We start from the raw sequence: 23,051 nt of genomic DNA, 5'->3' as shown, positions 1-23,051 counted from the left end.
CATATTTTAAACAATAGCCAAGCAATCTATATTCAGAACTTTTCTAAAACATTCTTTTAATTCCAAACCAATTTCAAAATTTCTTAACTTTATATTACCCTGTATATTTGTTATGTGTATTTTATCTGCCTGGACTTTTAATTTTGTGGCCTTTAAAATTAGAACTGGTCCTGGTAGGTGTCATCATCTGTGTGAGCCCCCCCAAAGTTGTCTTCCATGAAATCGTTTTTTTTTTTTTTCAATTTTACCTGCTTTGTAGAGGATATTTTATGAAACTTATTTGTTTTGAAAAGCACTTGAACTCTAACTCTAACCTGAATGAATGTATGGATATTTGATTTGGGTTCAATGTGGGGCTCACTAAGGTGGGCTGCAAGTTTAAGTTTTTCTAGTACAAAGGCTACATTATACATAATAAGTCAATGTATACTTGCAGTGTATGTTTGTACTATGAATGTTATATTATGATTTTCAGCATACAAAAGTGTCATCTGATTTCAAGTTATTTAATGAGCAGAGAGCAAGTCAGAGGGAAAGTTTTTGTTGAAGACTTTAATGAGATAAATGACAAATGATTAAAGCATTCCTTGAATGTAACAACTGAATCATGAACAAACGGTCAGAGAGGGCTGACCCAGACTAAAAGGCCTGGCTGATTGTCAGACCTGGGCAGTAGGAGTGGGTGATATGTATAAAGTATGCTATCACAGTATGCCATTTCATATCGCTTTGACATGAATTTTCTCAAATTTATACTGTTAACGGGTAAAATAAGTGAATGGAAATGTCTTTTTTTTTGTTCTTCCGGTGATGTAAATACCTGACAAATCCAGATATTTCATCACATCATTCCAGTATTACCAATAAGCAGTCCTGCTTATGGATTTTCAACATGGCCTACAGTAATGGAATATAACCAGAGATATTTAAAGGTATAACTACCTCAGTGCAGTGCTCACAGTAACCGTCATATCACTCATCCCTACTGGGAATGTAAAGTCAATATTCAGTATTTAGATGAACAAAAATACATGTGGTGTGCTTCATTTCATATGTCTCATCAGATGGAAGGGCTAACATTTACAACCTGAACTTCCAAAGAGCTAAGCCAACAAAATCAAACTCACCTCAAGTATTTGGAAATCAAACCAAATAAAATTGTTGTAATCCTGGTCTACTAACTGCTGGGGATGAACAGAGTCTCTTCGGGGATGAAGGAGAATTGAGGAGGATGGGCGTATGAGAGAAACAGGGATGAGACAAGGGAAGGAGTAGGGACCAGGTGGCGGCAGGTTGGTGATCTAGCCTTTCGGAGCTGTGTACTGACGCAGGAGAGAGGAGATGGCACTGGATTCAGTGACCTCCTCAGGGAGAGAGCCCTCCATGTCTTTAATGGACGGGTCAGCTCCGGCGTTCAGCAGAAGCTCCACAATCTCGGCAAACTCGCACGCTGATGCTACAGAGACAAGAGAGAAAGATAATGGAGGAGTTAGAAGGAGAAGAAAACAGTAAAGAAGATAAATAAAAGAAGTAGAGGACAGAAAGCAAATCTATATGCAACAATTCTGCAAGGCATGTAACGTATTAGCCATGCTAGAAGCTGCACAACTGTCCGTCCATTCGTTGGTCCACCATTTTGGTCCACACTACAATATTGTAACAAGTGTGGATGGATTTTTATGAAACTTGATGCAGACATTCATGATCCCCAAAGGATGAATCCTAGAAACTTCGGTGATCCCCTGACTCCATCATCACTTAAAAATTTCAATGTGACTTGCCCTACTCTCCCTCTGAGTGGCTATCACTGGTTGCCTTCGTTGGCTGAGTTGGTTAGGTTCAGGCAACAGGAGTGAGATTGGTTAGGGTTAGGGTAAGAACATCAGGGTACGTCAATCAGAGGCCAACGAAAGGCCATTGCATGTCAAGTCTGTATTTTTCAGCTTCTTCATGTTGCCAAGGTGCCAAATGCAAGATGTCGTCAGAGAGTGGCGACAGCCAGGGAGGTACCTCCAGTGGTGAGAAGCAAGGCAGTGAGTCTGCCTTTACAGTTAATCTTGTGTTGAAAGTTTTCACAACGAATAGAGAAATAAGGAATAATATTTCCAAAGCAATATTCAGATGTTACTTAGATGTTATTTAGATGTTACTGAGGATGTTACTGAGGACTGAGATTACAGACATTTTTTCATGAAAATGTAATGTAATGTGGTATGTGAACAATAAGAACACATTTTTAACATTTTTTGATGTTTATAGAGAATGTCACCCTAACTTTAAGAGGAACATTCAGGGAACTAAAAGAAAACTTGCCGCTAAAAACATTACTAAAACATTGCATTGGTTGAATTGCACCATTCTCAGAACGTTTTAATTACCATAATTGCTAGCTGAGGCATCGTTACCTTGTCTGTCTTTTATTCTTACCTGGATAAATATCATAATGATTGATTTTATGAACCACTGCAGCTCATTTTGGAGTGTTATGACGATGTGAACAAGGTTTGAGTAAATATGGCTCATCCTTTTCCTCTGCGTTTAGTAGTTTAGTACAGTATGCACGGTGCTGCAGTTAATGAAAAGCCCATCTGCCGGCCCAGCACTGACACCGGCCTGGACCTGTGGTTCTCTCAAACACTTCATTTCTGCCCCATTGGCAATTTGTGTCCCACTAAAAGGGTCTCCTCTCTCTCCGCATGAGGGGGAGGAAGTGGGGGAGGCTTGCACTTTCTTAACCCAGTTAGCAGGTCCCTGCTTTCCCAATGCACCTCTGGCACCTCGCCCCCTCCCCATCCCCTCTCTCCTCCTCTCTTGTTCTGAGTGCTCTCCTCTGTCGGTGTCAATCGCTCGCTCCTCTTAAAGAGCAGACTCTGTGCTGCGCCATGATCGCTGATGTCAGCAGCCACAGTGATTGACAGTCAGGCCTTTTAACCTCCAGCTCAGGGGTGGCTGGCGGGCTGGCTGGAGTGTGTGTGCATGAGATATGATGATACATCGGAATGCACGCAAGTGTGTAAGCAAGTGTGTGCTCAAGTTGTGTCTATGAATAGCACAAGGTGTGTAAGTATCAAACACTATGAGAACCACTTATCTTTCAGCCAAATCAGACTAACAAAGCTTGGCTTATTTTTCCAGCCACGCTTGCAGTCCTCCTCTTGTTGCTCTAAACAGTATTTTATTTAGCCAGTGCCAGTGTGTGTGTGTGTGTGTGTGTGTGTGTGTGTGTGTGTGTGTGTGTGTGTGTGTGTGTGTGTGTGCGTGCGTGTGTGCGCATGTGCGCGTGGCGGGTGTCTCGCCTGGGCCTTGAGCTGTAAAAAGTGGCTGGCCCTCAGGGGAGCCGTAGAGGAGGAGAACAATTTATGGTGAGCAGTAAACCCTCAATTAATCACTTGCCAGCCACTGTGGCCCTGTGCAAAGAGAGGTGGGAATGAATTTTCATTCTCTGCTATTTGTCTCTTGGAGTTCATCGCTTATGTTTATTAGTCATCTTTTTATGCCCCATCCTCGGGGCTTCCTCTGCTGAGTGTGTTTGTGTGTGCAGATCTCCGGTGGGTGATGCAACATGCCTGCACCAACGCCACAAAGCTGGGGGACAGATGGTGTAGCCACACACACGCACACACTCAGAGGACAGGGGAAACGCCCCTGAGGGACATTTGTGTTGGGGCACGAGAGGGTCAGGGGAGTCTAAGGACCACTGCTGATTTCCTCTGGGAGGCATGCCGATTATTACACACGCACGCAGAACAAAACCAGGCAGGCATCCACACATACATACCAAAGCACACACACAGACACACACAGGACACAACAGAGAGGAATATAAGAAACTGGGTGAAAAACAACGGTAGAAAATAAAGATGAGGGATGGAGGAGAGAGCGTGGGAGGAAGAGGAAGGAAAGATGACAAATGTGAGACAAATGCTGCTTTCTATAAAAAGAGTGTGCACACACAAAACATAATGTCAGTGTACGATAAATGTGAAGAGTTTTGTTCCAAAATGAGATATTCACCATTTGCAAAATAAGTACATACACTTACAAAAAGCTTTATGGTGGAAAAATACATTTAAAGTGCATATACAACACTTCGGACTGCAGAGATTTAAAAAAGAGGCCTTCTTACCATAATGTAGCGCTGTCTGTCCTTCATTATCCTGTAAGATAGAAACAAGTCTTAATAATATCAGATGTAACAAAATATATATCCTGAGCATTGGGTATGAGAGAAATTGCTTTGCTCAAACTTCCCAAGAGTAAACAGGGAAACTTTGAGCTACTAGAATACCAATCACCTCCTACTTGTTGGCTGCGGACAAAGGGTGCCATGTTTTCATTGTAGCAAAGGGGGATTATGAGACGATGAGATATTGATTTGAGAAACACGTGACCTGCAAATCAAATTGTTCAACTTGCAGGTGACTTCCAGCTCTAATCAACCTGAACCAACAAGCTACTGAAACCAAATATGTTACGGTGGAGGTGCCTCCTGTTGTATCTACCTCCCAAAAACCAAATTTACATCTCAACCCAAATGGTCCCCAACACAGTCTCAGTAGAATCTAGATGGAAAGTTTTATAGAGATTAATGTTGGTATTATTCCATATGTTTTCTATCAATACACAACAATGCATTATGCTGTATTTAAGTAGTTTGGGTAGAACAAGAAGAACAGGAAAATCTCCCATTATCTTGTGACTTGGAAGTGTTCATGCTTTATTAAAATACAAATGCTCTTTTATTGTGTTACCTAAATGTATTGGTCGGTCAACAAGGGAAAGCAAAGACAAATAAATGAGGTATAGCTTAATTTCAGTTATCTCGATTGATTCAGTTAGTGTTGATATTGGACCGTGGACATCATCAGCAATTTCTGTAGCAATGTTTCAGACTGTTCACAGTTCTGAAGTTTTTTGTGCCAAATGGGAGATATGGTAGTTGTCAGAGATCTCTGATGTGAGGGTCCAAAGGTAGAGGGTGTTGCATGTTGTAAAGCCCTGTGAGGCAAATTGTGATTTGTGTTATTGCAATTTATAAATAAAACTGAACTGAAATAACTTGAAAAATCGTGGATTCAGAATTATAACTCGGTGGCATATACTGATGGTCTGAACAATCATCCGTATTGTCATTTTGACTTTTTGACCTACCTATCACTTTTATGACTTCACTATCAATCTACCCTAGGCCCATTTGTTCCAACTGAATATGCACATCTTAAAAAATGTCTCACAAGTATATAGTTTCACGTTATTATTATTTTTTAGTACAGCCCGGCACTGCAGTGTTTAGCAAATGTTACTCAAACCGGCAGAAACAGTGCATCAACAAGGGACTATTTTCCATCTTGGATTAAGATACATTTGTAGGTCTAGCAGCAGGATGATGTATGTGGGATTGACTCAAAACAAACTACAGTGTTTATGCTCATCAAAACGAAGGAACATATCAGCCTGTGTACCCTGGTATCAACATGGGTTGCGGTGATTCCAACACACATGGACAGCTGTGAGATATTGCCATTCACACTGTTTATCACACGTCTCCAGCACACTTGTGTTCTGATTTTTTGTTACTGCCTACATCAGTTACACTAGACTGACAAAAGGCCACGTGCAGAGTTATGACATCCAACACTCTTGCTAGCTGCTCAATAGCATTCTCGCTAGTTGTGTTAGTGGTTGTGTCAGTACAGCTGGAGATACTGTCCATAGGACAAAACGATGGATGGTCATGCAAACCTTCATCCAACTTGTCATAAAACTTTAAGATTAGAGTGTTAGCACATAGTCACCATACCATCACCACGTCCTGCATTGATGAAGTAGTCCTTGTCAAGGATGCATCAGGATACATTAGCATTTACATGACAAAAGATATGTGATCATATGTTCCCAAGACCAGCTCGACGAGCAGTTTAAGTGGGATCATATTACCCATAACACACATTAATACCAGTTGTAAACAGGTCTGTTGGTCTGTTTATAATAGTTTTTTGGACCTCAGTGGATGTCTGTGGAGGAATAAGTGATATCAGGTTTTAGATAGGTTGAAAATACTTATATAGTCTTGTTGGTTTTGGACTTTTGATATGATTTTTTAACAATGAGAAAAAGATATATACAGCCATACAAGAATATTTACAGCCTTGTCTTTTAAATAATTTTACCATGGAGGCTACAAGACCCTGACACACAAGAGCTCAGGGACAATGGAGAGAAGACTCAGTAAGAGGGTGACCAGAGAATCAGTGGTGGTCTCCTGTGTGCATGTGTGTGTGAGAGTGTGTCTTTTGAACAGTAAAAATGATACTTGGGGTCAAGGGGTCAATGGTGGAGATATAATTCTTGTTAGAAGTGTGGATTGCAGACAGGGATGGGGAAATGTGTGTCTCTGTGTATGTGTGTATATATGTGTGTGTGTGTGTGTGTGTGTGTGTGTGTGTGTGCAGGTATAATAAGACACAATATATGACAGGCATCATCAATAGGAGATTCAGTTCTTAATCACTGCTCCAGCCTGCCTTTGCACCTCATAATGATGATAAATGGTCAAACTGTTGCCTCTAGTCTCAGAACAAGAGCAGTCGTTAGGCCGAGCACAATGGTCTCAAACGCTCAGAGACAGATTAAAAACCAGCAGGCGCAGTGACATTTCCTTCTGTGCCGTAAAATGTCACAGCAGTGGAAATACCTCCAAATTACCAAGACTGTTATGGTGAAATTATTCATTAGTCTTTCCACCTTTGCCCTTCTCACAGCATGCACCTTCCTGTTTTTGGTTACTTCCATGTCCTTCCTCTACTCCCTTCCAATCCTTCCTCCTCTTCTTCTTCCTCTGACCCTTTTTCCTCCAAACCACACCTCCCTTGTCATTACCTTGCCCAACGTCACATCTTGCTTTCCCCAGTCACTCCTCTTCTCTCTCCTTTCATTACCACATCTACCTTTCTCCCTCTTTTTCATTCAGTCTCCTCTTCAATCTTAATCCTCTTCCTTTCTTTCTTCGTCCCTTTCCTGTCTTCCCTCTCGAGCTGGGCCCAGTGCAGAGTGATCCTATTGTTCTCTCTCTCTCTCTCTCTCTCTCTCTCTCTCTGTGTCTCTCTCTCTCTCTCAGGGGCAGCACTTCGGGGACCTGCTGATTGGATTAGAGCTTTCTATTCCCTCTGGGTGGATCACAGAGCACAGATGCAAATCGCCACCAGCGTGGAAAGCGTGCCGTAGTTAACCCAAGACAACAATGCTGTCTGTCTGCGAGTCAAATCACAACCTGCGATGTATTGTGGACATTGTGTTTGTCTCCCCCAATGATGCTGATTCTTGAGAGAGAAAAAAAAGAGAGGGAGAGAGAGAGAGAAAGAGGAAGAGTGCTGTGGCTAACGTGTTTATGTTTAGGCACAAAAAAACACCTGGTTATGGTTATGAAAAGATTATGTTTTGGATTAAAATTCCTTGTTTGGGGGGCACAATCCTGACAGGAATAGCAGCAATGTTTACGTATGAAACAACAGCTTTTTCGGCCATTATCTCAGCAGGAAAAGCAGTGATGTCTGTAAGAAACAACCACTTTTTGGGCCACTATGCTTGGAAAAAAAAGCAGCAGTGTCTCGCTAAAAATGATATGCTGTGCAGGTCACTATACCAGCTGAAAAGGCAACAATGTGTTTGTAAAAAGAAAGCCCTTTTCATGCCTAAAAATCAGCTAGAAAAACACCAATGTGTTGCTAAAAACATCCATGATTGGTACCTAATAAGCCACTGGGAACACAGCAATGACTTGCTAAATCACAACCGCCATCCACCATCTCCTCCACCAACCAATGACAAAGTCTGCTTATATATTCAATTTCAAAATGTTGATTTGATATGTAAACTACAAACAAATGTAACGTATTTGTGGTTTGCAGAAATGTACAATGCCAACATTTTCTGCTGGCGACTGGGCTGAATTTAGATGCAATTGCATAGAGGAAAAAAAACTCAACTGATTTTCTTTTTATTTACTGCATGGTGTGCACGTGCACATACACACACACACACACACACACACACACACACACACACACACACACACACACACGCACACACACACACACACACACACACACACACACACACACACACACACTTACTTGGGCCACAATGGGGCAGTGACAGATGTTTACAGCCGGGGCCAAGTGAAAGACCTTGATGCACATAAATACATACAGTTATAATTAAAGTGTAAGGGGTTTAAGCCCTAATCTGCAGTGAACGCTAATCTGCCGTTAGTTGTTCAACAAGCACACACACACACACACACACACACGCACATTCACACACACAAAGTATGAATGAAGGTTGATAATTCACAAACAAAAAATATATTTGCTTTAAAGTGCAGTGACTAAAGTAATAAGACAAAAGAGATACAGTATGTTGCCTGTATCCATGCATGTTTGTGAGAAAATATTTTGCCAGTGTGTGCGCGGCGTACATGCTTTGTGCATGTTCATGTGAGGGGTCAACGGCCTGTCCTCTCAGCGTTCCCTAATGCCCCTTCATCCAGGACGGAGGCTTGATGGAATCACAGGAAATTGGATTGTCTTCCATTTGCTTTGGAAGCAGCCTGAAAGAGACACTCCCTCCCCTCCTCTTCTCATCCCACCACTCTCCCCCCAATACCTGCAGTTAGCTACCGTAGCATTACACCCCGCCCCCCCTCCACCGCCCCTGCCCCATCTCTAGTGCACCCCTGTTCCCATCCCATTATGAAGGCATGTCGCACCGAAACCCTGCTTTTACATGTCATCCAAAGTTTCCCCTTGCGGTGCAGAAATGCTGGGCTGGATGTCAGCAGAGTGCTCAATAAAGCCGCTGCTTGCACAATACCAGCAGCAGCAGCAGCAGAGATCCAGCACTGTGTAGTGTATCACCCTAATGGGGTGCAGCAATATGCTTAGGAGCAGCATGGATAGGGATTGATCTATTAGTACAATTGCAGTTTTGCTGAATTTAAGTCACACCAATCTATCATTTCTACCACAAAAGCGATGTGAAGCAAGATGGATGAAAGAGAAAGACAGCAAATCAAGGATATAGGCAGATATGAGCACACAGTCTAATTTCTTTGCAAATCAAAATAGTACAGTAACTAGTCCAAAATTGGCCCAAAGAAAGAGAAAACAGAGACAAATGATTGTGTGTATATGTCTTTTTTGGTCAGAGTGTCCTAATAGATGGCAGGACGGACCAGAATCAGACCGAGGCCAACCAGGATCAAATAAAACACAGTCTGTAACTCTGTTTATCTGCACAGAACACACAAAGGGACTGCCACAGATGTTGTGTTCATTTCTGGAAAGTGGTTTAACTTGTTGTCCCCGTCAGTCTGCCTTCACGGACGTCGGACGACGGGACAAGAATACTGCAAATGTTCAACCCCAAGCTGTTTACACCGGCATGAAGTGGATGGATCAAGGGCACATCAGAGGCAGAACTTAACTCAGTTGGGGACACAAATAGGACGCGGATGTCCCTTGAGTCTATTTCTATTTGAAAATAAGTCTGTCTGTCTGTGTTTCATTCGGTTTGTCTTTGTCGAGGCCAGAGGAGGGATTGTGGGTTAAGGTTAAAGGTCTGCCGAATAAATTGCAAGCTGTAGAGTCTGCTGCAGCACGAGACTAAGGAAAGCACAGTGTGTGTGTGCGTGTGTGTGTGCGTGTAGTGTCGTGGATGTGATCTGAAGGCCACTGTTAGGACTGTCACACTAACGGCAATATTGCAATATTACACTATTGACAAGCCAACTGCAGAGGTGGCAATGACCATCACAGCTGCAATGTCCTTTTTTTGTTTCTTTTTTCTCATGGAAGAACCACGAATTTACACTCTGCATCAAATGCCAACAGTGTGATGAAGTGCTGATTGTCTTTTTCTGTTTGTCAGGAGTTAAAAACTATTCAACTTTGTCTGGGGCTCCCCCTAGAAAGTTGAAGGAGATTCGAATCATCAGTCTAACACCCCTAAATTGACTGAGATTGCTTGTAGTTGAGCAGTCGTTTTTTGTTTTCTTGCTCGTCAGTGTGCTGTTCAGTGTGCGTCTGGAGATGTTTTTGTTCCCAGATTTTGCTACAGATTGAGCATTTTTGATTTTAATGAAAATCTTTGTTACAGACTGCAGCAGTTGTGATGTGCAGCAGGGAGGTGGAGAGACTTTGCACCTTAAGTCTCTGAAATAACAGACATCTTTCTTCTGCTTATGAGTGGTGAATTTACAGCTCACATCAACTTATTACGACACAGTCTCTGGCTTTTTGCAAATGTTTCTATATGTTGTTCGCACTGTTAGCTTGTTTACTCTATCAAATGAATGCCACTGTCACACTAAACGTACTGCTGAGCCCATTCAAACTTTCAAACTTTATATGAAAAAAAAAACAGTTTTACTTCCCTGCATATTCTATATTATAGCAACCAGATGTTACCAAAGCATTTCAGCTGAAAAAAAATGCTGTGTCCCCTATTGTTGCCCTTCTGTGTTCTGCATTTAACAATTATGAAGTATTTCATTGGTTTCAAAATGGTTCAATGTTTATCATTATAAAATCAACACACTGAAAAGCCTAATAATAAAGCATTTTTACAAAGCACTAAAAACAGGATAAATTAAGTAATTTTAAAAACAACAAAACTTAGCGGTAATACAGCGTATCAGTCTGTTGGGGAAATTTCTTCACTATGACAGCAGCTACTGGAAGGATTTCCTTTCCTTGACACAGTTTTCTTTATTGCCACTAAATCAAGCCAATTCTCTTTCTTATGTGTCGTCTTTTCAAAACCTATTAATAAGAAATGTGTCATTCTCAAGAGTAACAATAATTAAATTGGTATTCATCTTATGATGGACAACATATTATTGGCTTCATCGCTGTCTTTCACTAATAAATGTTTAGTCTGGAAATAAAAATACTATTTAAAGGTGCTGTAATTTAACGTCAATAAATCATCACTACAGTCATTTTGAGACATTAGTGTAATTACTGCACACAAACAAAACCTTAGCCAAGATGACTGGCAGTCATCTCTGCTAACAAAACAAAAGCAAGGTTTTTATTCTTCTAGTGAGAAGTACAACACTTTCAGAGGAAGCAGAGTACCTGCAAAAAAAATCACCTCCAACATGTTTCTCAAAAGAAGGAAACACTAAAGCTGAATACAAAAGTTAATGCAGACAAATGCTGAGCTGAAACTCCGGTAACGGCCACCACGCACTTTACTGAAATTCAACTAGATCTATTTCTTTCTTACCATTATATCTTTTTGTGTCTCAGAAAACTTTCTCAGGGCTTTTCTTCTCCTCCTTCCCCGCCTCCCCCTTTTCTCCCCCCACTGTCCCTGACAGCAACATTAAACAAGTGGGGAAAAATGGACAAGCAATTATGATTTATGATCAATGCATGCAGCAGCTGCTGACTTTTATAATGACAGTGGTCGGGGGAGGGAGAGAGAGGGTGTGTGTGTGTGCGTGCGTGTGTGTATCAGTCTCCAGGGTGTGTGTGGGGAAGATGAGGGGTGAATCGATAGGCGACTGGGATCATTGGTATGCAGATTCCGGCAGATAGCATTATGATGAGCAGGTGCCATTAATCAGAAAGCAGAACACGGATCTGAGTAAGATGGAGGAGAGGAAAACCCTCCTTCACCGCGTCCCATCTGTAACCAGAGCAGTTACTGTAGCACCAACATCAGGGACAGAACCAACTTCTGGCACTTTTTAGAACATTTATTACAAATTCTGCAGACATTTGTCATTTTTAAACATACAGTGCCATGATTTCTTTTGAGTGTTTGTTTTGTTGCATGCAGTATTTTTGGTTTTTAGAATGAGAAGAACTTTAATTTGCAGTGACTTGAAACCTGCTTGACAGTGGTAATCTACAACAGGGAACATTTATTCTGCTTTATTTAAATGTTAAAAGTTATATTATTGTCACATATTTTATTTGATAATGTATGGAAACTCTAACAGGGATATTCAACTTGCTTAGCTTGGGGGCCACTTTTGCAAAATGACAGGAGGCCAGGGACCAGTCGCAAAGGTCCTATTTCATTTATTTCATCACATTTCTATGATTTTAGGATGTTTATCTGATGTTAGGGTATTTCTACGAATTTAGGACATTTCTGAGATTTTAGGATGTTTCTGATTTTAGGACATTTCTAGGATTTTAGGATGTTTCTAGAGACCTTTCTAGGGTTTTTAGATGTTTCTGATTATAGGACATTTCTAGGATTTGATGACATTTGTAGGATTCTAGGATTTCTGGACGTAAGGGCTTGGCTAGGACATCTGTCAGGGGTGCGGGAGATCCTCTATTGGCACTTTTTTGATAAACAAGCTCTATCACGATGTTGTTTTATGCACTATGGCACCTTATGTATTCTAAAAGTACAAAAACAATTCCCAGCTTGAATCTCTTTATTTTTATTGTGAATGAGAAAATGTTTGCGGGGCCACTTGGCACTCTATTGGGGGCGGATTTGGCCCACTGGTGGTAGATTGAGTATCACTGTTATAACATCTAAGATTTAAAAGTCAGCTACATAATAAAAGCTTTATCATTTTATTGTTAGAGGTATACGGGAGTAACCCCTGGGTAAATCCCGAGTTAAAATGGTATGTGTTAGCAGAAATGTTAACATCATTAAAAATACCATGCAGAAATAGTAATTTGTCTATAGTTTGCATGAGCGTACATCCCGGGGGTGACAGACTACCTTGCTCGTGCAGAGTTTTATTTGCCTCTGATTAGTCCAGAAAGAGAGACGTCACGTCTCTGAACTTGTGATTGGTTAATGGGCGGGATGAGGAAGAGAGCAGGTCCAAGTTACGACGACAGAGATAAGACTGCAGCAGGGAAGCTAGTGGTTGGCTTTTCTCCTTAAAGGTAGCGACCAGCTAACAAAAGTGAATGAATTTACTATCTACTGATAGTTAAACATCCTTTCAAGAAGTCTGTCAGTCAGCTCAGCGGCATGCCCTACAGTGCCTCTGCCAGCAACTCTTTGTAAACTATCATCGGCTGATAGCGAATCCGTTAGCACCTAGCTAACGACCGGCTCGCGCTGGACGAGTGGACTACCAGACAGCGCCCCGTGTGACCGGGAAAGCACGGGTGTCCCTCTGGCTTCAAGGAGATCCGCCGCTGCCCTTCATCGTCGCCACTGAGGCTGTGATTGGACTCATGTTCGCCTGTGAACTGTGAGTAGCTCACTTAAGCAATATTACACCAGAGGGGTGTGCTTTAGCGTTATTTGCGGCACGAGCGCCTCGGTCTGTAAATATCACTGAAGTATAATATTGCGATCATACAACTATTACCAACAAAGTAAACTATATAATGAAAATATATTCATGTCTAGGGTCAGTTAGTTCTCAAAATAGCACCTTTTCGGCGACAGTTGGCTCCCGTTTCCATGGAAAGACAAGGAGTCTGACTAATAACTGGAAAACAATCACTCACGTCAGAAGAACTCTCTATATAATGAAACCTTGTTTTACTACTCCAGAAAGTAGGTCGGACCTTAGTAACGACCTAGCAACGGGCACATATTCTATCCCCAGTTGAGTCCGCCGGCTAGTTTTAGGTTTTACTTTCCGAGATCTTGGGGTTTACCGAACAAAAAAATACCCCATATTAGTCTTGCTATGGCTAAGATATCTGTTGACAAAAATATGTTTCCATTTACAGATTAAGCTACTATGTCTGCAAACTTTCCCTGCATTTTTAAAGCTAGCAACGCTGTGTCACTGGTACAGCTAATAGAGGGTCCCATACATTTTCCTCAAAAGTCAAAATTAATGGAAAAAAAATATATAGAAAAAGTAATCATTTCAAAAATTCACAAAGTATTGTTATTTGCACCAATCCATATTTGATGGCGTTTAGCAATTTTAAAACAATGTTTTCACTGCAGTCACATTCACTGACTGCACATGTTGTAGTGACACCCATGCCTCCCATCATACCTATAACTGAACTGAGTAGTTTATAGTTTGCAGTTAAGTTGTTTTATGCTCCAATTTGGCAGTGTCACTTTTTGTCAGTATTTATAATGTGGCTATGATCTGGGCTTTTACGAAGGACAGCATTGCTGCAGAGGCACAATGCCTCCCACTTTAACTCTCTCAGCTCTGTTAGCTCTTTTTCCGTTGTTAGCACTGTATGTGCTAGCCACTGGCTCAGCCTCCTCCATGTTGAGATCCATGTGCAGACAATCCTGGCTCAGACAATTAACCATAGAGTTGCTCTGAGTGTTGCACACAGCTGCTACAACTGATTTAAAGTAATAATAAAAAAATAAAAATAAAACAGAGGCCAAATGTAAAAACCCCCACCAAATACACACAGTACTGTTCGTAATAGTATTGTGAATCTTGTATTTCACACAAGCAGCTGACTCTGAAATCCCCTTATATGCACCAATACGTTTTCAAAAGTCTGCTGAAAACTGTATTATGATGACATAATTTTGACAAAAGCGAATGTAGAAAAACACATCTGTTGTGACAGATTAATCTCAAATTACCAGCACCAATCCTGAAGTTAAGGGATTAAACTAGAAAATGTGTTTGGTGTGCTTCTGCTAACACTTGCTACTAAACAAAACATGATTTGTACAAATGTACATGCAGAATCATTATTGAAAGATGCAGCTAAAAATGATCACACAAATGTATGTATTGTGTGTAAGTACGTACTGGCCTGCATGCATGAGTTTGCCATGTGTTTGGCGTGTGTGTTAACTGACAGATGTGTGTGTTTGTGTGTGCATTGGGAAGGCCCCCTGTGTTAAAAGGATCTGCAAACTGGGGCCAGCCTTAATTGAATCTGGGTCTCCTCTCAGAGCAGGGAGAGGTAACCTTGCCACTAAGCGTGTGAGCACTGCCACCCATGGTCAAATTAGCCTGACACCAAAACTCACTGTCCTTCACACCTCCTGGGGGTGTCCTTCAGGTGCCCTGGTGATCCCCCCCTTCCCCCTCACACCCACAACTGCCATCAGCCACATCACAGTTTGGGGGGAAATCCTAAATGATTCACAGGTCTAGAGCCTGACAGAGGTCCCAGAGGATGACAGGGATTATAGATATTTATTGTGTCAGAGTTGTCGAGAGGCCTAAAAGTGTGACACACCTGGGGCTGGGTGATATGAATAAAAATGATATAACAATAAAAAATTTTATATTGGTCTATATCGATAATTGTCACGCACAGTAATTCAATTCATTAGGCCAATTTCTTTGAAGTTTATTAGCTGATATTTGCTTCTCAGTAAACGCTGAAGAAATCATACAGTTAATTGTGGCTTAAACAATTATTTTTTGCCAGAACATGACAGAATTTTCCAACCAGCAAATCTGAGGTGGATTCAAAACAACTATAATCACAAAATATAAAAACAATAAGGAGATAAAGAAAAACAAAAACTCAACTGTGGTCGGTACTTTCTGTACAAGTTTTACACCCACTGTATTGATTTCTGTAATTTCTCAATCAAAACAATAACAAAAGACGAACTTTAATGACATTGTGAAGTAACGATGAAAGTCAGTGTGCCGTGACTGAGGCAGAAGTTTACATATGAGGAAATTTATGAAAGTTTTACTCCATACCATCATACTGGAAATAACACTAAAAGTGGACGGTCTCGGCTTCTTCTTCTTCTACTACTAGGTCTTTTTCTGGGTAATTGTGGATTTTAACTGGCGTTTAAGGTGCATTACCGCCTACCTCTACGGGCATATGAGGAGGATTTATCAAACATTTTATATCATTATCAAGGAAAATTATATTGACATTATTATTGTTATTACTTTATCGCCCAGCCCTAGACACACTTGACTTCAGCACAGGTCGTCCTCAAAACAACTCCTGTTTGTCTTGGGTAAAGGGTAATGTGAGTATTTGAAGCTCAACCTGAGTGTAAAAGCTCCTTAAGAAAGGCTGGGCATACCTTTACCCACAATAGTCATATTTTCTCACCCTTCTCTGCCACACCAGACAAAAGAGGCCTCTCTTTCTCTCCAAATCTCAGTCCTCTCCAACAACGCTTCCCCTTTCCCCTCTTTACCCCCCCTCCCCATGTCACTGAGCTTGCTTGTTCCCGTGGGACACCTTAGCCTCCATTAAAGCCATCAGAGAGGAGGATGAGGTTGAGACTGAGAATTAACATCGCCAGAGGCCCTGTCTGTCCTCCTGCGGCTCATCGATGATGTTTAAAAAGAAATATATGAAATAAATAAATACATAAAAGAGTGTAATATGAAAATCAATGGCCAGGCAGCGGGGGCTGCGGCTGAGGCATTTGGAGTGAGGGACTCATAAAGCTGAGTACTGCGGGAGACTGATGGAAGGCAAAACACTTACTTTGTTTATTCTCTCTCCTCACCCCCGTCCCCTCCCCTCGCTGTCTGAATCCAGCTCCCACTCTCTCACTCTCTCTCCCCCCTCCTCTGTCTGAAACGGTCGAGGACAGCTTTAATGCTCCTGACAATTTATGTGGACGGTTAAGAACGATGGAAATCAAATAGTTGAGTGTAGGCAAGGCCCAGTGAGTGGCCAATAAGAAAGAAACAACAGCTGATGATGGCAAAGAGGACTGTTACCTGCTGGAATGACTCTTTAGGCCGCACTATTACTGTCAAGTCGCTGGCTCTTTTCTGAGTGCTCATATTATAGATTCATAACTGTATCTATGTCCGATAGGCCCTTTTAACACGGCGCGGCAACAGCTTTCATTTCATCGAGTCAAGCTAATGTGCAGCAAGTACTAAATATGAATCCTATAAGAGCTGCTTACAGTGTGGCATATAAAATGTCGAGTGGTGTGTGTGGTTGCTACGGTGCTTTTTATGTGTGTATTATACTTTACCAAGGTGTGCTGTGATTCCTCTGCTTTAATAGATGCGTGTAGACACAAACACACACGATTTGAAAATGCAGGAGCAATAAATTACACTTGGACCTATTATAAAGGGGAAGCAAGGGACGGCTTTCTTAAATATCTGCATTAATGTGTGCACTAAGCTGTGGGAGTGTCTGAGTCCACTATTAATCTGTTGCAGAGACACGAGAGTGTGTGAAGGTGCTCACTGTAGCTCTGACTCCCTGCTTGCATCCACTCTCAACTAAATAGACACAATTTACATGCTGTAGGCTGTATACACATGCAAAGAACATGCATGTACACATTTATCCTGTCTTATGTGTATGGTCTTGCTTCTTACGCCTTGTTTTAAGAAATTTGTTTTGTGTATGTATTTCTGTTTAGTATACACGGTATGCCCCTGGTGTTTTTGCTTTCCAATTCTGTTCAGTATTCACCTGGAGCAGTAATTAGACGAAAACAGGACACATAATGCATGGTGACAAATAAGGAGGTCGGCCTGTCAGGTAGTTTTTTCAAAGATTTTGTTAAAAGACGTTTGATCCACTGTGAATGCACAATGTGTTTACACAGCTAACAAAGTTTATCAAGTAAATATGCCATCAAACTTTTACTGTAGAAAAACACGTATAAATAGTCCTTTATTCATCAGTATGTTAGCAAATTCATTTTTATGTTAACTTACTGTGGCACAGTGCATACAGTCTGCCCAAAATCTGCCATAAAAGTTATTTTTGAGCATTTTTGCCTTTATTGGATAGGACAGAGAGATAGTTGAAAGAGGGAGAGAGAAGGGACGACATGCAACATTTTAGAAGTGCAGACAAGAAAGTACAAAAATGTAACCATGTTCAGTGAAGGGCATAAAATCCTTTATCCTGTTAGAATATATAGTTAAAAACATTCAAGATCTGAGGAGTGTATCATAAAAATGTGGCTTAAAACTGAATAAAAAGTAAATTTATGACAGTTTCTTGCAGACAACCACAACCGTGACGCAGGAGCAACAGGGATGTGACCTCACTGATAAGCAACTAAATGAAACTGACCATGTTATATGACATTGGTCTAGTTGTTTTTAGACATTATATGTGGAAAAGTTAAATACTCTATCTTTGATACTCTCGTGCAAATATCATATGATACTGCCATAAAGCTGTCATGCTGATTGATTTATGAGATGGTAAATAATGTCCTAATAAACCCAGAGAGGTGAAAGGGACACATACCATGGTATAAACAGTATGTGTACAATTCATTTCTTTGTTTACCTGCTCTATTTCTCCCTCCATCCTATTTTATTCTCCATTTTTTATTCTTTGAATCCTTAAGATATTCCGTCTTCTTACTTTCCCACCTTGCTGCCTCCCCTTTCTTAAAGACCCTATATATTCTGGGGGATAGGTTTCACAATTACAAACACACGTACACACACAAACACACATGCGCGCACACACAATTATGACGAATCTTGCTGGATATTTGTTATGACTGGCCTGACTGAGCCATTAGTTATAGGAGGCAGTGCTGGGAAAGGGGAGGGATACAAACGTGTAATAATGCCTCCACCGTAGAATTTCAATCAACCACCACGGTGTGTGTGTGTGTGTGTGTGTGTGTGTGTGTGTGTGTGTGTGTGTGTGTGTGTGTGTGTGTGTGTGTGTGTGTGTGTGTGTTTTGATCACACAAGTAGTTGACACCACAGTAGAGGACACAGATGAGATGGTTTAGTGTTCTTTGTTTGCTCCAACAGCAGCCTGAGCTTAAAAATCTAAAAATCTAAAATGCTCACCGTAGAGCTGCATAATATCCACAATAAAGATTGCAGTATTTAATTTTTGCTGAATGTTGCGACTTCGATATGAAATGTCATAAATATTGATACAGGTTTACTACGCTTTTTCATGAAAAATGACTATGAACAGATGCTAATGCTTACGATTTGTTCAGTTTGATTAAAATGGAATATTTTCTCTGACGTGCAACTTGATTTGTGAGCTGGCGATTTGGCACAAACCAAGAATAGCTTCTTTAGAAAGCAGTCCGAAACACTTTTCCTTTGAGAAAAAAGAGCCGCCTTGTGCTATTTGGTAATTGCAGTGGTCCATATTTATACAGCAGTCTGATGATTTATATAATTTTTCCATTCATTTAACATCCAGTACATCTGCACTGTTTTTTTTATAGCAATATGTAATTATTGAACTAATTAGCAAGATACAATAGTTTTCATTAAAAGCGGCACTAACGTGCACATCTTGCAGAACGGTCAGTGTTTTATGATGATTAAACTTTTAGTCTACTAATAGAAAACAAATCTGCAAACAATTTGAATGCTGATACATATACTTAAGTTAGCTACTAAATGTAAGATTTTTCACCTTTTTTTCTTTTCAATAACATTTAAATCTTAAACTTCAAACTTGGATGAATCAAATAATTTCCATCTGGTATTTAATAGGCAAAAAGATGAATCGGTTCAATGATAAAACAGTGGTAAGTAATGGTAGGTAACTGGTAGGCAATTGGTAACTAACCTGTGGGCAACTGGAATGTAATTGATAACTGGCTGGTAAGTAGTGGGTAATTCATAACAAACTGGTAGAAACTAATAATTGCTAACTAATTTCTTGGTAAGTGGGAGGCTATTGGCAAATAACTAGCAGAAAACTGGTTGATTATTGGTAACTAACTGGCAGGTAACTGAAATGTAATTTTAACTGATTGGTAGGTAGCTGGTAGATATTTGGTAAGTAACTGGTTGGCAATTGGTAGGTAATAGTAACTAACTATTTGGTAACTGGTAGGTAATAGTAACTAACTTGTAGGTAATTGGTCTGTCTGTCTGTATTAGAGTTAAATATTGGTAATTGAGAGTTTTAATCCTTATAGGGCTGTCAAATGATTAGTTTTCTTTAATTGCAATTAAAGAAAACATTCTGAGAAGCAAGCATGATACTGTTGCTACCACTGGATTCCTCGGGTCTCCAAGTGTCAAATTATATCTGTATCATCATTGTAGCTTTAAAACAGACTAGTACAGCGTCTTAAAGACAGAAATGTCAGTTGGCAATCAACGCAATTAAAAAGAAACATGTCATGTACAGACCTTAATCTCATCATGATTAACGCATTAATTCTGACAGCCCTAATCTTTTCTTGCATAATTTACACAAAAAACAAACATTTTGATAAGAATTTGGGCAACAAAAGCTTGTGACCAAAATCTGTGCTGCTATGGGATACTTTACAATTATACAATCAACATGTCAGAGCTCTCTGGTGAATAAAAGACACAATTTCTAGATTACCTTTAGTATGCTTTATCTTTGGCATTCTGTACTGCAATGTCTTGAAACTTATTAACCTACATTTACTGAAACTAACAACTGCAGTGGCCTAATATTAGAGATATATAAGTCTGGCTGATTTTATGTTCCAGCTTTAGAAGGTAACAAAGGCTAATGTGAAAATGGGATTGTGAACTTGCATGAAGTCAGAGGAAATAATCTTTTATATTACAGAAGTTCTTCACTGACATCTGATAGCATTTAATAGATAAGATGAGTTCTCACACAGTCATAAATTCACAGTTTTATTCTATTAGATAGATACGTCAACAGCCAGAGTTGACTCATACTACTAACATTAATTTCAAATCAGTGGATCCATACCTTAAACGAGACTATGCCATTATAAATCAGCCATTTACACATGTATATACACAGCTCCCTTGCTCTTAGCAGACAAACACAAACTACCGATACCAATGAAAAATACTTTCCTACAATTTGACTAAAATAATAAAACTGTGTAATGTAAAAATGTAAGAACATGTAAATTTAATAAGATAAGCCAGTCTGCCAGTCTTGAAGGTTCAACTCTCTCTCACACACACACACACACACACACACACACACACACACACACACACACACACACACACACACACACACAGATATTCCTGCAGGTTCCACATGCAGACTACGTGTACGAGACTTGTTGTGTGCTCTCTAGCCACCAATTGTAGGCCGCCCAGTCAGATATTTATTACTATTGATCTAGCTGGTCCTGGCTGGAGACTTTTGTTCTGCCGGCTCGAGGCTCTGACCTCAATTAAGTTATGAATTTCTATCTGATAGACTGGGAGCGCTTGGGGCCTGCCGTGGCCGTGCTACCACGCTGGATTAATTAGAATTAGCGGTGCTGCGAGTCGCCCTCCCCGCCTCATGGATCATGTTGTTTTAATACAAAGTAGAGGCGGAGGCGTGGGAGGGATGGAGTGAAGGGGACGGGAGCTTTGGGGGGAGGGGAGAGTGATGAGGAGAGGGGAAAGATGGAGACAGACGGAAAGGCAAGAAAAAAAAACAGGCATGGGTCGAATAAAAGGATGTGAGACGCAACCATGTGCTTAAAACCGGCACTGCCTTTTCCTTCAGTACTTTAAACCTTAACAATGTGTCCTTCCTGGCATTGTGTTTGTGTTGTGTTAACCTGCCTCTCACCTGTCCTTCCTCTTTGTCAGCCTAATCCTACCTCTGCTCTGTCACTTACCCTCTCAAGTCAGACATTGTATAAATCTACTCTAAGCCATTCCTGACCTTTGCTATAGGTCTACGGCACCTTCGAACTAAAGCCCTGCCTTTCCGACTCCAGTTCCCTTGAATGAGCATGGCTTTTCTATTAATGCATATTTCCATGGCAACCTTAAAGCTTGTTGGGAAGTTTAGAGGAGGACTTCAGGTGGGCTTTCAAGCTGTGGGTGTGGGATTACACTGTCTGGACAGACGATGACCACAGGGAGAGTGGACACACACAAACACGTTTTGACCAATGAAAGGGCATAATACTAAGCTCTTAGTCACACAAAAGGAAACAAATACCCACAATTATCTTAGAGTGTCCAATTTTGAATGTGCCATTTTCACTGGAACACTTCAATATTTTGGAAAACGCACTCATTTGCTTTCTTCTTAGATGAGAAGATCGATATGACTCTCCAACCCAGCACATGCCAGGACTCTCATGTCTGTGCGGTTAACAAAAATGTGTAGGTGGTGCCAGCAGATGGTTGGCTTGGCTTAGCACTAAGACTTGAGAGCAGCAAAAAAACAAACAAAAAAAAAACCTGGCCCAACACTTTGTTGTTTTGGGGAAATGCAATCATTATTGTTTTAATTAATTTTTGCCTTTAAAGGAGAGGTAACAGTGTCATCACTACCAAACATTCTTATTTTTATCAATGTTTTTTTAAAAGCAAAATTTCTGAAATGCATCAGTATTTATTTATGTCCTGAAAGTATACAATAATCACTTATGACACACTACAAGTGTGTGCTGGTGTATTTTTCTGTAGAGATCCTTTCCCTGGGTTGTATTTTCTTTTTTCTTGTTATGCTATTTTCATTCAAGTTCCTGGGCACAGCGTTAAGGTGAGGTCTGGACTTTATAAAAAATGTAGCAACCAGGTGCCAGACCATAATCAGCTTGTATCTAAGTGCAAACTACAAAAATCACTGACACAGTGCTGAAAAAAAGCAGATTTGGAAAACGTGAACCTGAGGTTGGCTCTCTCTTTCACTTTTGCTGGCAGTTTTGTTTACAAATAGTAAATGACAATGTCTGCATAGTACACCCAGTGTCCAAAACTTTTTGATTCGTCGGCTAAGGTGGCTGGTAGATGAAAAAAACCACCACAGCAAAGAATATTTTTGTTACCAGCCAAAATAATGAATTGCCCACCTTGTTCCACATTTGTTTCGGTACATTTAATTGCGATAATAGTGTATGATGGAGTAAAATTCTTCTTCTGCATATATAGAACAGCTTATCACCGCAACCTCAGCATGTGAGTAAGTTCCCTCTGGTAAGCAGTGATGCAGTGCATCTGTCTAGGGCTTTTATTGTGAAAAGTAAGAATGGAAAAAGTGGTGCTGATGCTGTTGTTGACAGTGTAGGGGGCAAAAAAAGACTTTTCTGTCTTGGTTCACACTACAGGGCTCTCCAAGTTATTCTTTCATAATCTTTATCAGTATGCGCGCAACGCTACCTTGTACCAGCAGCAAGTGATAGTTTAGCGGATCATTTGATGTTCTGCACGGTAAACAGTGTCGCAGAAC

General features: G+C 40.6%; 2 protein-coding genes across 2 annotated transcripts in view; one reads left to right on the top strand and one right to left on the bottom strand.

Annotated features, from left to right (window-relative positions):
• Positions 1–537: 537 nt before the first annotated feature.
• Positions 538–23,051, bottom strand: part of acbd6 (acyl-CoA binding domain containing 6) — a 42,447-nt gene continuing 19,933 nt past the window's right edge. Inside the window, exons 7-8 of the mRNA XM_042481019.2 lie at positions 4,127–4,157; positions 538–1,456 (exon numbers count right to left, since the gene is read on the bottom strand). Coding sequence (XP_042336953.1) covers positions 1,302–1,456; positions 4,127–4,157 — 186 coding nt within the window. The 3' untranslated portion in view covers positions 538–1,301. The remainder of the gene's footprint in view (positions 1,457–4,126; positions 4,158–23,051) is intronic.
• Positions 12,747–23,051, top strand: part of xpr1a (xenotropic and polytropic retrovirus receptor 1a) — a 126,321-nt gene continuing 116,016 nt past the window's right edge. The window contains exon 1 of the mRNA XM_088077768.1: positions 12,747–13,243. The gene's annotated coding sequence lies outside the window, so the exon portion shown is untranslated. The remainder of the gene's footprint in view (positions 13,244–23,051) is intronic.

Source organism: Plectropomus leopardus, chromosome 5 (genome assembly GCF_026936395.1).
Source record: "Plectropomus leopardus strain MGB_pleo_1.0 chromosome 5, ASM2693639v1, whole genome shotgun sequence".
NCBI classification, from domain to species: Eukaryota; Metazoa; Chordata; class Actinopteri; order Perciformes; family Serranidae; genus Plectropomus; species Plectropomus leopardus.
The sequence above is the reverse complement of the archived record's forward strand: the minus strand, read 5'-3'. Positions and strand labels throughout refer to the sequence as shown.